This window comes from Rhineura floridana, chromosome 2, assembly GCF_030035675.1.
Source record: "Rhineura floridana isolate rRhiFlo1 chromosome 2, rRhiFlo1.hap2, whole genome shotgun sequence".
In the NCBI taxonomy this organism is placed as follows: Eukaryota; Metazoa; Chordata; class Lepidosauria; order Squamata; family Rhineuridae; genus Rhineura; species Rhineura floridana.
Window position 1 is genome coordinate 39,307,405 of NC_084481.1, and position 17,812 is coordinate 39,325,216.

At 43.6% G+C, this 17,812-nt stretch overlaps 1 protein-coding gene across 1 annotated transcript in view; it reads right to left on the reverse strand.

Annotated features, from left to right (window-relative positions):
- The window catches only part of RBM45 (RNA binding motif protein 45), a 40,252-nt gene that overhangs the window by 6,829 nt on the left and 15,611 nt on the right, over positions 1–17,812 (reverse strand). Inside the window, exons 11-14 of the mRNA XM_061612688.1 lie at positions 15,271–15,370; positions 14,413–14,506; positions 10,602–10,753; positions 9,860–10,060 (exon numbers count right to left, since the gene is read on the reverse strand). Coding sequence (XP_061468672.1) covers positions 9,868–10,060; positions 10,602–10,753; positions 14,413–14,506; positions 15,271–15,370 — 539 coding nt within the window. The 3' untranslated portion in view covers positions 9,860–9,867. The remainder of the gene's footprint in view (positions 1–9,859; positions 10,061–10,601; positions 10,754–14,412; positions 14,507–15,270; positions 15,371–17,812) is intronic.

Here is a 17,812-nt window from a genome sequence, read left to right on the forward strand (position 1 = left end):
CTGACATATCCAGACAAGCGGGCTGCTGCTGCTGCTGCAAACCCAGGATCTGTTATCTTCGGTTCTTGTCCGGCTGGATTCTAGACCAGTGCAGAAGGACACTCTCACTGCCCCTCTCCTCTGTGTACTTATTTTGGCCTTTAGTAGTGGTTCCTCTTTTCTCTCAAACCATGATAAGTATCCACAGTTCCTGCCAGGCCACAGACCTGACCAGTGCGGAAGGACTCTCTCTATGCTCCTTCCCACTGCGTCCAATTCCTTTAGTTCTCAGGAGTCGCCCCTCTCTAACCATGTTAGGTTTCCACAGTTCCTGTCAGGCCAGAAACTAGACCAGTGTGGAGAGACTCTCGCTATGCCCCTCCCCAATGAGTGCGATTAGTTTGGTTCTCAGAGGTTGCCCCACCCCCTATGGAGGTATGTGGTAATGCTCCCTCTACCGAGGTGTTTGTGGGTTTGCCTCCTTGGTATTTGGATCTGATTGGTGGCAGATCGCTTCTTCTGCCTCTGTTGGGCAGTTTTTTGAGCTCGCTATTACCGCCCCCCTCTACCTTGGGCGCCCCCCTGTGGCAGGGCTGCACTTAGAGTTCCTTTGGACTCTGACCTCTCTCCTCTCCTGGGTTGGGCCCTTTTTGGCCTTACCAATCCAGTTTTTGCCTGCATTTTTAGCTCATGAAAGACCAGTCCTCCACACCCTTGCGGTGGGGTCACTTGGGCCTCTCCATTCTGCTTCCTTTCCCCTATGGAGATTGCTATTTGGTCTGGGCCGCCTTCCTTCTATTGTGTGGGCGTATTTGTGACCGGATAACCCTGTTGGTTTTCTAAATGTCATTATCTTGCCACATTGCAGCTATAACCACTTTCTCCAGCTGGCAGGGCTAGGCAGCAGCACCCTCTTCAGCAGCAGCCAGTGATATTCAGCAGTAGCCTCCTCAGCAGCCATTAGTTCCATTTTTCTCGCAGCTTGCATCAGAAGGAATTTTGCGGGGGCGACTGTTGCATGTAGTCTGGCCCGCACAAGGTGTACATTGACACTAAGGTAGGTGAGGGAGTCCCATGGTGAGTATAGTAGCCAAACGTGAAACTTCTAAGTATTCCTCCTCAGCAATTGCATCTGGGCAGCATGGCTGATGTTGAGGCTGCTTGTGGAACGTGATGGGCGCTTCTTACTCTATCCAGTGACTGTGGAAAGCCTTAGCCTTTCACCCAGATCCCCGGGTAAGTGCTTACCTTGCTACCCAGTCTCCTGGGGCACACTACGGTGTAGTACTCTCCTAATGAATTCCTGCTGTTCTGTCTACTAACTGGAAAAGGGTTCCAGCTATTTCTCCAGCTTTGGCCAGTGAAGTTGGCATACCCTCCACTGGAATTATGTCCAATATTTTGCATTAACAGCAATATCGGGTTTTCCCACTTTTGCCCTGGGCCTGAACTAATAGCAGGCCTCTTCCAGGGGCAACAGTGGTTCAATGTGGTGCCTCCCCTACAGGCCTAACTTATTCAACGTGCATCAGCCTTAGTTCTACGTTTAGCCTTCCTTATCTCTGTGTATCTTGGAAGCCCCTCAGACTGACTGTGTTGCATTTATCTTTGGCAAATGATGTTTAGCAGAATAACCCTATGAACTGGGTGCCTAGGGACCTTGTCTCCTGAAAGTCCCTAGGTGATATCAGCCCTCAACTTCCATGTAGTTTTATTAGGCTCATTTCGATGTTTAGCACCTGGACCCGGTCTTTTAACCATTTGCGTAACTTCCCTCTAGATTGATCACATAGTTTAAGCTTCAGCTACTTTCACAGTCATGTCTGGCCTGACGTGCCATTCTCCTGGTAAGTACGGATTATCCACTCAAGTCCTGGCCATCGTCGGTACATTTGTCAGTACTTCCCTGACTGAATATAACACTTAATGTTTTTTATTACAGTTGTCAGCACTGAGTTCTAGGAACACTCCTTCAGTGTTTATCTTTTGTCTTTGGAGCTGAGAGCAATCCACTTGCCACCTGCATTTTTTAGTCATGACAACTCTGGCATGAAACTACATAAAAGCTTGAAAGGGGGCTTTGGAGCTCCTTTTCCCTTAGGTGCAGACCATGCTATCATGCAGTCATTATATTGGACCAAGAGTCACCTGCTCCCCTTGAAAAGAGATTACTTCAGTTTGGCTCGGAAGGTCACTGCATATTGGCTGAGCGGGCTACAAGTGATCCCAGGGGGCTGGAAACTACATCCGGAAATCTTATCTCTTTCTGTTGGTTTTGACAGTTTGACAGCGGACCTGCTCGTTTCCCCAGTACTTTTACTGATACCTAGACACAAGGGCGGAGTCCAGAGAGGTCCTTGGGTCTACCTGACTGGACGGGCTCCTATTTGGTTCCCTCCTGGTCAAAGCACTGTGGAGTTTCGTCGCTGTAGAACGTTATGCTCTGACCGTGTCAACCGTGATTCTCCAATCAGCTTGTCCTATTAATAACAAATCCTGGCACTAGAGCCAACACAGGTAGTATGCACGGGTCTATCACAGAAGTGTGCTGATACCATGCCGGTGCCTAGAAGACCGTGAACAAATTACATCTACCAAACTCCATTGTCCGCCTTCTATGACCATATGCTTCCACAGCTCTTCCAACTTCACGAGCCACGTTGCAACTAGCCTGACAGGGTCCTCATAGAGCTCTGGAGATAGGACTGTCAGCTAACATCTTGCTTCACCGGACTTGCTTTGTTTACCCTTCGAAGTGCTTCAATCTGCTCGCATCTGAAGATCGTAAGGTCGGTATAGGCAGCTGCCCTCCTTTCCTCAGCAGTGTATCACCATTTTCCTTTCTGGAGCCTACCTAGGGGCCTGCTAAGCCTGCAACCTCCTTGAGCCTCTTAGGTCAGTGCCTCTCCGCCAGATCCATCTTTCTGCCCCAAGGTCAGCTCAGGGTTCCACTGTAACCAGGACATTGTTCTTCCGTTGTTCTGTCTGAAGCCCATCCATCCACTTGAGAGGCCCTGGCACTCGCTAGATGTTCGGAGAACTCTCAAGATCTACCTGTCTCAAACCCAGGATACAAGACTAACGGAGTCATTATTTGTATCCTTTCACCCTAGGACCTTGGGGAATAAGGTTTTAAATCCGCTTTGTCTTGTTGGTTGCGAGCTTGTATTACTTAACATATGAGTCTCTTTCCCTTCCAGTGCCTGCTAGGATAATGGTGCATTCCACCGAGTCAGCCGCTACTACGGCTGCCTTCGCAACCAACGCACCGCTTCCAGATATTTGTATAGTGGCTGTATGGTCTATTCCGGACTCCTTTATTAAGCATTATAAGATAGACCGCTACGCCTCCGCTGATGCGTCCTTTGGGAGGTGTGTTCTGCGACAGGTTTCTTCTCATGACTACTCAGTGGGCAGTCCCTCCCTATTGGGGCTGCTTTGGTACATCTCACGTGATGAAAGGCTACCTGTGGAAAACGGGCCATTGGCCTCACCTGAAGGGTGGTTTTCACAGGAAGCCTTCCATCACGGCCCTCCCTCCTGAAGGATGCTGGGATGTCTTCTACCACCTTAATGGATGCTGATTCCCCTTTATCCGGGGTTTTTTCTTTCTGAATCAAGTCAAGACCCTTTACCATGTTAAGCTTATGCGTTTTGTTTCCTATGTGATTAGTTCTTGTATTTTCTTTGCTGGGAAGCCAGTTGGCCATTATGTTTTCTCAGATATCTCACTTCGGACTCATCGCGAATGAACTGGAGTGGGAGGGGCCTGGTTCCCTCAGGTCTTGACTTCAGTGCGTTCTTGCCTTCAGATGCTAGATGGCAGTATTACCCATGAGATGGAAGGCTACCTGTGGAAAACTGGTGGGAGCTGCTTAAGTGCGTTTTTAAAAAATTCGGCTGCAAAGAGATTTTGCAACTGATTGGCAGATCAATCCATTCCCTCTCCAGGTATAGATAATGGAAACGTTGTGTATTTACATCTGTGGCTTCTCAAAAGCTTTTTGAAAGTCCATGTAAACCACAGTATGTTCACTATACCACCTTTATCAATATGCTTGTTGACACTCTCAAAGAATTATTGCGTTGGGTCAACGAGACAGACTGGAAATACTGTTGGTGTACCGTCCACCCTGCTGCCGAACAGCCTCCCTAACTGAGCTGACGGAGGTGGTCGCGGGTTTGGTGTTGCGATCCCCCAAACTTTTGGTATTGGGGGATCTCAACATTCATGCCGAGACCGCTTTGTCCGGGGCGGCTCAGGACTTCATGGCCTCCATGACAACCATGGGGCTGTCTCAATTTGCTATTGGCCCTATGCATATTTCGAGGCATACTCTAGACTTGATTTTTGCCACTGGATTAGGGGATGGTGATCTGGGAGTGAGGGATTTTACATCTATTCCTTTGTCATGGACAGATCACCGCCTATTGAGGTTTAGACTCACAATGTTTTCTCCCCTCTGCAAGGGTGGAGGACCAATTAAGATGGTCCGTCCCCGGAGACTAATGAATCCTGAGGGTTTTCAGAAGGCTCTAGGGAGTTTTCCGGCTGATAAAACTGACGCTCCTGTTGAAACCCTGGTCAATCTGTGGAATACGGAAATGACCCGGGCAGCTGACACGATCGCCCCAATGCGCCCTCACCTTTGCAGAGCTCAATTGGCTCCATGGTTTACCCCGGAGCTAAGAGTGATGAAGCAAGGAAGGAGACAGCTTGAGTGCAAATGGAGACGAACTCCTGACGGCTGTGATCTTGTACTTGTGAAGGTCTCTAACAAGCTCTATGTGAAGGCGGTGAGGGCAGCAAAGAAGCAGTACTTTGCTGCCACCATTCAATCATCTTCTAACCGCCCAGCGGAGCTTTATAAAGTTGTTCGGGGACTTTTACATTCTGGTCCCCAGAACGCAATAACACCATCAATAGCCCGCTGTAATGAGTTTGCGAGACACTTCCAAGATAAGATCAAGAACATCCGCCGGGACCTTGACTCCAATATTGTGGCAGTTGATCCTAATGAGGTGTCCAGAGCACAGTCGTGTCCTGTTTTATTGGATGAGTTTCAGTTGGTACAGCTCGAGGATGTGGACAAGGTGCTTGGACAGGTGCGGGCGACCACGTCTGCCCTGGACCCTTGCCCCTCGTGGCTAATAAAAGCTGGCAGGAATGGAACAGCCGGATGGGCCAAGGAGGTGATTAATGCCTCTCTACGAGAGGGAGTGGTACCACTTAGTCTGAAACAGGCGGTGGTGAAACCGCTCCTAAAAAAACCCTCCTTGGACCCTGAAAATCTTGACAACTATAGACCGGTAGCAAATGTTCCATTCCTGGGCAATGTTTTAGACCGTGTGGTCGCTCGCCAGCTCCAGGCTCTCTTGGATGAAACCGATTATCTGGATCCATTTCAATCGGGCTTTCGGCCGGGATTTGGTACAGAAACAGCCTTGGTCGCCCTGTATGATGACCTCTGTCGGGAGAGAGACAGAGGGAGTGTAACTCTGCTGGTTCTCCTAGATCTCTCAGCGGCTTTTGATACCATCAACCATGGTATCCTTCTGGGGCGGCTTGCGGATTTGGGAGTTGGAGGCACTGCTTGGCAGTGGCTGTGCTCCTACCTCGAGAATCGTCTCCAGAAGGTGGTGCTTGGGGAGCATTACTCGAACCCCTGGGTACTCCAATATGGGGTCCCGCAGGGTTCGGTTCTGTCCCCCATGCTTTTTAATATCTATATGAAGCCGCTGGGTGAGGTCATAAGATTTGGAGTGCGTTTCCAGCAATATGCTGATGATACGCAGCTCTACTTCTCCTTTTCATCTTCTTCAGGTGAGGCTGTTGATGTACTAAATCACTGCCTGGCCGCGATAATGGACTGGATGAGAGCTAATAAACTGAAACTCAATCCTGACAAGACTGAGATGCTGTTGGTGGGGGAGCTCTCTGCCCAGATGGCTGATGTCCGAACTGCCCTAGATGGGGTTACACTCCCCCTAAAGGAGCAGGTCCATAGTTTGGGGGTCTTATTAGATCCGCTCCTGTCTCTGGAGGCTCAGGTAGCCTCTGTGGCACGGAACGCGTTCTACCAGCTTCGGCTGGTAGCCCAACTACGACCCTATCTGGACAGGGAGAACCTTGCCACAGTTATCCATGCTCTGGTAACCTCTAGATTGGACTACTGTAATGCACTCTACGTAGGGTTACCTCTGAAGACGGTTCGGAAACTTCAGCTGGTGCAGAATGCTGCGGCCAGAGTTCTTACTGGGATTAAAAAATATGATCATATAACCCCTGTCCTGGCCCAGCTGCACTGGCTACCAATATGTTTCCGGGCCAGATTCAAAGTGTTGGTTCTTACCTATAAAGCCCTTAACGGCATTGGACCGCAATACCTGGTGGAACGCCTCTCCCGCTATATACCTGCCCGTTCACTACGTTTGACATCGAAGGCCCTTCTCCGGGTTCCAATGCATATGGTGGCCCGGAGAGTAATAACCAGAGCTAGGGCCTTCTCAGTGGTGGCCCCCGAGTTATGGAACGCCCTCCCTGATGAGATACGCCTGGCGCCTTCTTTGTTATCTTTTCGGCGCCAGGTAAAGACCTACCTCTTTGCCCAGGCATTTTAATTTCATTTTAATTTTATTTTAATTTGTCTGTGTCTTGATTTTGTTTTTATATTTTACAGTGTATTGTTATCATGTTTATTGTATTTTAATCTGTTTTTACCTTTTTGTACACCGCCCTGAGAGCTAGAAAGCTATAGGGCGGTTTAAAAATCTAATAAAATAAATAAATAAAAAAATTATAATAAATTATAATTGGTTAATGAGACAGGACTTTCCCTTGCAGAAGCCAAGCTGGTTCTGCTTCAGCAAGGCTCATTCTTCTATATGCTTGGTTATTTTATCTTTAACAATACTTTCTGCCAGTTTTCCTGGTACAGACATTCAGCCAACCAGCCTGTAATTTCCGGGATTTCCCCCTGGCCACTTTCTAGTCCTCAGGTATGGAGGCAGATCTGAGGAACAAGTTACATATTTTTGTTAGAAGATCAGCAATTTTACATTTGAGTTCTTTGAGTACTCTCGGGTAGATGCCATCCAGACCTGATGATTTGTCAGTTTTTATTTTGTCTATTAAGCATAGAACTTAATCTCTAGCCACCATTATTTGCCTCAGTTCCTCAGACTCCCTTGCTGCAAAAGTTAGTTCTGGCACAGGAATCTGCCCTATATCCTCCACTGTGAAGACAGATGCAAAGAATTCATTTAGCTTCTCTGCAGTCTCCTTATCCTGCTTTAGCACACTTTTGACTCCCTTGTCATCCAAGGGTCCAACCACCTCCCTAGATGGTCTCCTGCTTTGAATGTGTTTAAATAATTTTTTGTTGTTTATTTTTATGTTTTTAGCAATGTGCTCCTCAAATTCTTAAGTTAACTTCCCTTATTGTCTTCTTGCATTTCTTTTGCCAGAGTTTGTGTTCCTTTTTATTCTCCTTATTTGGACAAGACTTGCATTTTTGAAGGAGCCATCTTGCCTCTAATAGCTTGATTCTGTTCATTAACCACACTGACATCCTCTTGGCCTTGGTTGTACCTTTCCTGATCTGTGGTATACGCTCCAATTGAGCTTCTATTATAGTGTTTTTAAATAGCTCCCAAGCATTATGGAGAGATTTGACTCTCTGGACTTTGCCTTTCAACTTTCTTTTTAACAATCCCATCATTTTGGGGAAGTTTCCTCTTTTGAAGTCAAAAGTGACCATGCTGTATTTTCTTGGCAATTGGCGATTTATATGTATGTCTAATTTAATAGCACTATGGTCACTGTTCCCAATCAGTTTGACAACACTTACATCTCACACCAGGTTCTTGGTGCCACTTATGATAAAGTCCAGGGTCGCTGCCCCTCTGGTCGGTTCCATGACCAACTGTTTTGGACATAGTCATTTAGGGTATCTAGAAATTTTACCTCTTTGTCATGACTGGAACACATATGTAGCCAATCTATATCAGAGTAGTTGAAGTCACCCATTAGTACAATATTTCCTAGTTTGGATACTTCCCCGGTTTCATTTTTCATCTCAAGATCTCCCTGAGCATTTTGATCAGGGAAACGATGGAACATACCCAGTACTAAGTTACTCTTGTGGCCTGGTATCATCACCAACAATAATTCTGTGGAGGAGTCTGCCTTTTTTGGTATGACTAACATAGAATGAAATTATGGATGATGGTGGTGAAATTAATTTGGCTACTGTCTTTCTTCTGAGGATGCCAAGACAAAGATTCAACAAGCAGCAGCACAGCTAAGCTATAAAAGTCATGTCTCCCATCTTCCCAAAGAACCAAAAGAAGAATTGTCCCTGATAAAGGTCAGGAAATGTTTAACATGTCACAAGCAAAACATGTTAGCACTCCAGTGATATTTAGCAAACTACTCCCACCTGCCAATCACTTGAAGTCATATGATGTCAGGTGTGAGTGGTTAAAGGCATTGCTTACCTCTGATCTAAGCACCACAGAGCTATGATTGGAGATGTCCTCTTTGAGAACAAAAGGCAGCAGAGGCATCTCTTATGTCTCAGCGCTGCGGCGCTTAGTACTAAAATCAGAGGTAAAGGTTATGACTACTCTTCTGCCTTTTACTCTCTTGTATCTGGTCTTAGTGCTAAGCACCGCAGTACTAAAACTGGAGATACAACTTCAGTCTATTCCTTAAGAATGAAAGGCAGCTTTTCCACTCACCCCAGTTCTGGAGTGAGGTGGGGAGAAGGGATACATTTTACTATTAACGGGCAGGCAGAGGGTTTAGCTCTGATCATAGATCACTCGCTCTGTGCTGGAAAGGGCTGCAACTGCTGAGTGTGTGTGTGCACACATGCACCTGCCTGCCTGGTGTGTGGGGATATGTGCATGTGACTGCATGTATGTACACGTGTGAGAGGAAGAGAGTGTTGTGTGCCTGGTTGCCTAATGTATGCACACTTGTGAAAACGGGGAGAGCAGAAGATAGAGGTGCATGCATTTCTTCTGCTTTTTTGGGGTGTGTGTGCCCTGTCTACTTTTGCCCCACCTACCATTGAATGCAAGCCCCAGAAGGTTGGCCAAATTCCAATCCAACTCTCAGGCTGAAATAGATTTGCCACCCGTGTTCATGCACTCCTCTCCCCTTCTACCCACTAGGAGGAGAGCAAAAGCTTCTGTTTCCAAATTTGAAGTAAATAATTTCCTGTGTTAGCCAAATCTTGAAACTGTGGCTTGTTTCAACTATGAAAAAAACAGGATTTGAAACCAGTTTGATCTTGGCTTCTTGTTTTCTCGAAAAATCTCAAATTCCTTTATCATAACAGATTCAGGCTTCAATTTTATCCACATTTAACTAGGAGCAAGCCCTACTAAACATAATGGGATTTCCTCCTGTATAAACACTGTTAGCCCTTTTCATTTCCCACATATTTTTTATCCTTCCTAGAAAATTGGGAATTGAAGGCATTACATCAAGGAACATTCCTCAAATTTTAATAATGATATTCCTCCAACAAGCTTAAGACAGTAAACACAGAAATCCTGCCATTATCCTCACAACAATCATCTGAGGTAATGTAGTCTTGCCCAACATTCCCCTCCTGAGCTACACAACTACCCTCATTACTGGCCATGGTGGCTGGTACTGATGAGAGTTGTACTTCAGTAACCTCTGGAGGGCCAAAGGTTAGCCACCCATGCCGTAGATATTAGAGAAGCCTGGTTCAACCAATAATTAAAATCAGTCTTTTTTGTATGTTTGTTTATTGTGGCTTGAACTGAAGGGCCAAGAAGGAGAAAGGCCAGCTCAAAACTGCTACTTATAGCAGCAGTGCAGGGTCAGAGGCCAGGTACTTACCCACTTGGTCACACTGTTCTTTGACGTTTACTGGAGTCCTCTGTGGGCGAGTCTGCCAGGACCACCTTCAACTTAACGCCATTCACAGTCTTGCCGTGTAGCGCCGCTATAGCATTGCTAGCACTTGCTTTGTCTGCAAACATGGCATAGCCCACGTTTCCCCCGGGGATAAGGTAAATGTTTATAAAATTCCCAAACTGACTGAAACAAAACAATGCAGAAATAGTATATAATTAGATGTGAGCAAAGCAGGTTGTATTGCTTTAGTATGCAGTCTCCGCTGTAACCCCACCATCATCAATGGACATGTGTGTGTGCATTCAGTGTCTTTTCTCTACTTCATTTATCAGAGGAAGGCAGCTTTAAAAGCTTATACTTACATCAGTCTTTAAGATGCCATACAATTTAACTGCTATACAAGCTGATCTTGGAAGAAGGCAACAAATCAGGTTCTACATATCTAAACAGCCAAACCATTATCTCAATTTCAATTATTGCTGGAAAGGCTTACCAAGAGTTTAAGTTTCAAAACATTAAACAATCATCTGTAATCTGCCATTAGCGGCGTCATAAATATGCCTATAATAAACCAATGGCAGCCATTTTCCACCAGCATTTCTTCCCCCTCTTCCAGATACACACAGTACCATACTCCTAAGCTACAGATAAGTATTTGGTTTAATTATCAGTTTTACACACACCCTTGCCTAGCAAGCTATTTGGTTGATTCAGTAGAACCCACCTTAATACATCATCCAATACATCTTGAGGTAAGGGATGGGGATTAAACATTATGAAAAGCCTTTCCCGCACAGAAGAATCAAAGGGAGCTTTCCTCTTGTTAGATGGACGTTCGGTGTCCGTTTGGAGCTGAGGTGAAGGACTACTGGACTGCTGGGGAAGGAAGAAGAATCACAATCAACACTTTCATTATACATCTTTTTCAGAGGGATAGCCATGTTAGTATGTTGCTGCAAAACAAACAAAACCCAAAGAGCCTTATGGCATCTTAACCAGGTTTATTATGGTATAAACCTCCATGGTCTAGAATCCACTTCATCAGATGCATGTAGCATTACCTTGGGTTACAAGTTTTATTTTATTTATTATTTATTTATTAAATTTATATCCCACCCTTCTTCCCAGTAGGAGCCCATACAGGTGGTTTGGGGGGAGGGTCCAAGAGAAATGAAATGCAAAAAGTACAGACAGTACTAAGTATGTTATTTACAGTAGCCATTCACAAAACTGTTAAATTGTTTTAAATTGTTTTTAAAAGATGTGTTTTTAAATTTGTATATTTGTTTTTAATGCTTTTAGTTATTGTAAATCGCCCAGAGAGCTTCGGCTATGGGGCGGTATAGAAATACAATAAATAAATAAATAAATAAATAAATAAAACAGCTGTTGGTGATAATACAGATGTCCTGGTCTTGGTAAACTAATTAATGTGTGATAAAAACATTATGTTCCAATTCAACCCACAGATGTCAGCATTGAACCTTTTGATGAATTGCAATTCAATGGTTTCACACTGCAGTCTGGTGTTGTTAAACTTACCATTCCCTGCTCCCATTTTCTCAGTCGCTTTGCTGTGCCTCTGCTGCCAATAGCCAAGACGGTGTTTGAACGACCCCGTCCAGAGAGGCTGGTGTCAGGGCAAGTCCTATACTGGAAGCTGACTCACAGGCTAGGGCATCTCCAGCTGATGTCACTTTGCTGTAGCTGTTCTGCCTACTGCTCTCCTCAGATCTACACAATGCAGGTGGGTAAGGGTACGCCTCATGGAAATGGCAGGGGGGGTTGGTGTTGCTAAAAGTTGGTTGACAGTGCCACTTCCTGCTCATTTCTGCTTCTCGGTGCCTCCTGCCAGAGTAGGCATGAGGGAAGAGTTGGCATCTGGCCTATCACAGGGTCTGGTCCCTGTGTCCATATCTCTGTTATGTGGCCTACTACTGCTGATGAGTAGCTGTTTTAGGTTGGGATAAGCAAATACAGACCCTACTATCCACCACTTGTGAGATGGTGCCCTTGTGTGCCACTGTCCAGGATGGGCTATAGATCATTCATTCATTCATTCATTATTAAATTTATATCCCACCCTTCCTCTCAGAACAAACCCATTTAAGTAGTTTTTAATTTGAAAACTACAGGTGAAAACAAGTGGTTTTCTGTCATTCTTTCTTCCTGCCCTGCCCTGTAGTAGATTCTTCTGGATACCTGTCTGGCCTTGTTGATCTGTTTTTCAGTTTTTAAATAGTAGACTTATACACATTCAATACTGCAGGTCCAGACTTGAATATCATCTAATAATTTACCCCCTCCCCCAGTGTATGAAGTTTCTAGAAAGCCTGCAAGTTTCCCAAATGGTTTTCTCTTCCATATTGATAGAATTTTAAGGTATAACCTGCCTTATCTGAGAGGCTCAAGGCAACTAGCACAACAGAACTGTTCCATGCTGCAGAACAGAATAAAGTATAATCAAATTCACTGAAATATTATCTCCTTTTCCAGAACTAATCCTGAACTAATTCCACAAACACAAGATCTCAATTCTCAAGTTGACTGCTATTACAACAGGCAGAAAGAGTGAGTTATGGATGCCTATGTGTATATATTCATTATCTTTCCTCCCCTCATCTGACAAGACATGGGTGGGCTCAATGTCCACTACATTCACGCTGGATTGAATCCACTACCTGCCCCATCATCCCAGAACATATGATGACCCCTGCTGGGTCCGACAAACATCGTAGACTTTCATCACAGGGGAGGTGCTCTACTCCCTAATCATTTTGGATTGCCCTTTCGCATTTTTCAACAATACTATGTGACAACCAGAACTGTACACAGTATTGCAAGTGTAGTTAACATGACAGATTTGTATAACAGTGTGATCCTTGAGCTCTTTCCTAATGAATCCTAAGACAGAATTTGTCTTTTCACAACTCTGAGAAGAGTTGCTACTTTGTTATAATGGTGTTTCTTGATCTATTGATTTTAGGGGTCAGACATATCTTGTTCTGACCCCCATTACAATGCTAGTTCTATATTAGAATCCCAAGGTTTTATCCTGTCTTTCGATTGGACGCTCTTCTACCAGATCACCCTCAATTCACAGATCTTTGCACAGAGGCAGGCTGCACATACTGGTGTTGAATCATAGCTGATGAGGGCTGGGGCAGACGGCATGGCAAATTAAGAAGAGGGAGAAGATAAGCTCAAAAAGTCTGAAATACTGAGATGGGGAAACTCTGGTCCGCGGGGCCAAACCTAGCCCTCAAGTGGTCCAAATTTCCCCCAAACCATGCTAGCCCACCCTGTACCTGACATGTGTCACATCAGGTGCGGAGTGGGTACAGATGTGGCTTCAAAGGAACAACTGGAAAGTTAAAGTGAGGTCACGATTCTTCCTTTGCTTGCAGCAAGGTTGAGGCGTGTTTTGCTCAAGAAAGGGGAAGCAGTTTCTATTGAAATGGCTGCTAAAATGGAGAAACACCTCAGTTTTACCAGCTTTTCCAATGGGAACTGCTTCTTCCTCCTGGAGCAAGCTGAGGGTGTGCTTTGCTCCAAGAGCATTTTATAGGCATCAGTTGCATGAACGAGAATGCCTTTCCCTCCTGCAGCAGATGCCTGCAAAATGCAGTTTCTCTGCCCCTCTCATCAGTCAATCATATGATGTAGAATGCAGGTTTCTTTGTTCTGCCCACCAGTTGATGGGGGGGAGGGGGGAGAGAAAAAAAGCCTGCTTTTTGAAGGCATTGGCTGCTCAAGGGAGTTCTCCTTCACTGATGGGTGTGAGAAAAGTGCTTTGCCAGCCCTATGCTCAGCACAGCAGTTCCCAAGTGGGGCTTCCCATCCCCCACCAAAGCTGGCCCATGGTGGTAGAACCAGATAAAGATCTGACCCTTGGAGACAAAAAGGATCTCCACCAGGACTCCTGTACAGGTAAGCCTGTTCAGACACGCAGAAATTGACATGCACCTTAATCTGTTTTTAGCTTACTGTTGATTATACTTTGAATTTTATATACCTGTTTTTAACTTTGCCTTCTTTGACAATTTTTATGTTTGTTTAAAGGTTCTATTTACAATCAAGCAATATATATATATTTCATTAAATAAAAAACATGCTGTACTCAGGGCTTGACTGCTCTTGCAGGAAAGCTCCTGGAAGATGGTGTTGTCACCCAGTTTAAGCAGAGCCACTTATAGGTAAATTTGCGTTACCCAAAAGTCTAAGCTTCGTGAGTTCTGCCAGCAAGAGGAAGATGTAAAAGGAAAACAGGCAAACGCACAGTATAAGCAAAAGCCAACAGACAGCAACGCTTCCCCATCCAAGCCAACACATTGTACATGTAATAAAGGGAAACTGAAGTAGTCCATAAAAAGAACACACAAACCACTTCATTTAAAAGTAGTGTAATTAGCATTCATATATCATAGAATAGTAGAGTTGGAAGGGGCCTACAAGGCCATCAAGTCCAAGAAGAGAATGAATATGTATTTCAGGATTTTACAACTATTTAAAAGAAAAAAATCAGGTTTACTTACAGAGGACTTCAGAAGCTGAGAAGCCAAATTATTATCCTCTATTATTGATGGTAGTTGTAAAGTCACCAACTCTGTTGCCATCTGCGCGATGAGGCTGCAGACAGAACAGGACCTTTTTAGAACAAAAACTATTTCTATATCCTAACATTATTCAACTATATTTAGAAAATATTCAATTCTCAATATTCAAGCCCAATATTCACAGTTAGCGTTCATGTTCCCGATAGGTCCAATGCAGCCAATTTTAAGCACTGTTTGAATGTCACCGACATAAATGGTACTACTAACCACTCTCTCCCATCAAGAAAACAATGGGATTTTAAAGGTGCTCCACTTTGGCTGCCTTGCTCCTATGACTACAGATAATAAAATGTACGTCTTTCAAAAATGATTATTAATCTGATCATCCAAGCTTACATAACAGCTTTTTTAGAAAAAGTGCCATGATTTGTCCGCATTTCACTTCACTCATGCCCTCTGAATTTTAATGTTTTTAAAAGGACCAGGGAAACTTCACATACTATGAAGGTATACACAGAATGTCCTAACAGCAAAGAAGACTGTGATTCAGAATGTATGGCAAACCTGTAGGAATTTGGTTTGCTTTAAATATTCCCACATATTTTAACTCACAATTTTTACAGCAAATGCATTGCCGCACAAGTCAATAATTAACTATTGCAAACTTTTATACAGCAAAATAGGGACTTCTACACCTTTCTTTCAACAAAGCACTGGAAGCAGTAGCTTCAACAAGCTGTCATTTAAAAAAAAACCCTTCTTGATCCAACAACACTTACAGGCCCCAGAGCTTCCACTAGGTTGCTTGCTCTGGCACATGGAGAAATTTTTGCCTACCAAACCTTCTCCGTTGATTTCAATGGTGGTAGTTGCTCTACAGCCTGCGCACATATTGTACGAGCCAAATGGCTCCCTAGTTGTTGTGCACAACAGTTCTCTGCATGTAGCAGATAAAATACTGAACTCTGGAAGCAGAATGTCCATACGCCACTTTGTGCTTGTGGCATACAGTTTCAACAACCCACCACAAGTCAGCTGAAGAATAGATCCGCCAGCATAAGGACTTTTGGCTGTACAATGGAACTTCCTCTCTTCTCCCCATGCACCCCCTGTGCCCCCCAGATCTGTTCAGGGTTTGCCCCCAACCCTCCAGAGCAGATCTGGGAAGGGTGCACAGGGAGAAAAGAGGGAAAGGGAAGTTTCATTGTACAAGTGGAAATCCTTGCACTGGAAGATCTATTAAGTTAAGAACATAAGAACATAAGAAGAGCCTGCTGGATCAGGCCAGTGGCCCATCTAGTCCAGCATCCTGTTCTCACAGTGGCCAACCAGGTGCCTGGGGGAAGCCCGCAAGCAGGACCCTAGTGCAAGAACACTCTCCCCTCCTGAGGCTTCCGGCAACTGGTTTTCAGAAGCATGCTGCCTCTGACTAGGGTGGCAGAGCACAGCCATCATGGCTAGTAGCCATTGATAGCCCTGTCCTCCATGAATTTGTCTAATCTTCTTTTAAAGCCATCCAAGCTGGTGGCCATTACTGCATCTTGTGGGAGCAAATTCCATAGTTTAACTATGCGCTGAGTAAAGAAGTACTTCCTTTTGTCTGTCCTGAATCTTCCAACATTCAGCTTCTTTGAATGTCCACGAGTTCTAGTATTGTGAGAGAGGGAGAAGAACTTTTCTCTATCCACTTTCTCAATGCCATGCATAATTTTATACCCTCCCCTCTTTCTTCACTACTTCCAAACAATAATACATCAAAGAAGACTTTCCTAATGCATTACCAGTTATATTCAATTTAGAAGTTCCATTGCTGAGAATATTTAGTATTAAATTCTTTTTTACCCCTTTAGAGAAGAACAAAGGAAAGATAACTATTTGTGCATATCTTTCATTCCATTTGGTACAGATTTTAAAAATGGGTAAAAAATCAAACAAAATCTAAACTGGATTTATGAATGCACTTTCCTTCATTGATACCTATGCAGTACGCAGCTGTTCTCAAACTTTTTTGCGAACCACTTGAAAATTGCTTAATGCCATCACTGTCGAAACCAGCATTGTATTATGAAAAACTCAAACCTTAAGCCAGGGCTTGTTACCCTGTTCAATAAATCGAATCATGGCTGAACCAGCCTAAGTCTCTGTGTGCAAAGCCAAACACAGATATTCTCAGCAGTTCCACAAATTTTCTACAGACCACCTGAATAGAGGTACCAGACCACCAGTGGACCACAGATCATGGTTTGAGAACTGCTATAATTAGAAATTGGCATGGCCTGGCACCTAAAAACCTACTCCAATAGCAGCTTCATACATGATAAAGTAAAAAATTGCTTGAAAATCGCATTTTCCTTTGAAGCTAATCTTTTCTCACCGAGTGGTCTACTTTAGTGCCTGAACATCAAAACCATTAGATTCTGCCTATGAACACTGGTAAAGTACTAGCTATGTTTACATTTCCCTTAATTTTATTCTTTTAGGAAGTCATGTACAAAGGGGGGGGAAAAGGTGTCTAGTACGATTCTCAAGTCAGTCAGCATTACTAGGTTTAACTTTGACACAATCTGGTACTTACTCAGTTCCATCATTTCTATTATCTTTTTTTTTTTTTACAATAATTTTTATTCAAATTTTCATAAAACATACAAAACAAAATCATAAAACATTCAAAGACAAAAAACAAAACAAAACAAAAATGATTAAACAAAAAAATAAAATGTTGACTTCCCATTTATCGCAGATCAAATCAGTTGTAGGTCTACAATATATAACAATCCTGTCTCTTAAATTATATTATAAAATCACTTTCCTCCAGTAGTTATCTTAATTAATCATCAAATCTCATAAACATTACTTTATTCTTTCCACAAAAAGTCAAAGAGAGGTTTCAATTCTTTAAGAAATATATCTATCAATTTTTCTCCAAATAAACATGTCGATTAATCCATCTCGTTAATAATGATAATAATCTTATTGTCATAACCATAGTCCAAATAAACATATTGATTAATCCATCTCATCAAAATCTGTTAGGTCCAATAATTTCAATAGCCATTATTCCATTATCCATATTAATTCCATCTTCCATCTTCCATAGTCCTGTTAAGTCCAGTAATTTCAGTGTCCAATCTTCCATTATCAGTATTCCATAATAATCTTGCTGTCATAGCCATAGTCATATAATAAGAGTCTGATGGGAATTTCCTCTATCCCAAATATTTTCTTGCCATCAATTCTGAATAAGTTGCTGAAATATTGTTGTAAAGTCATATCTGTGTTCTTCTTTTTTACAAAATGCACTGGCTCATCTCTTGAGAGTTTTTCCATTGTCACATGGCTGCAGTTAATTCCATAGATTTTCTCTATATCAAGCTCCATC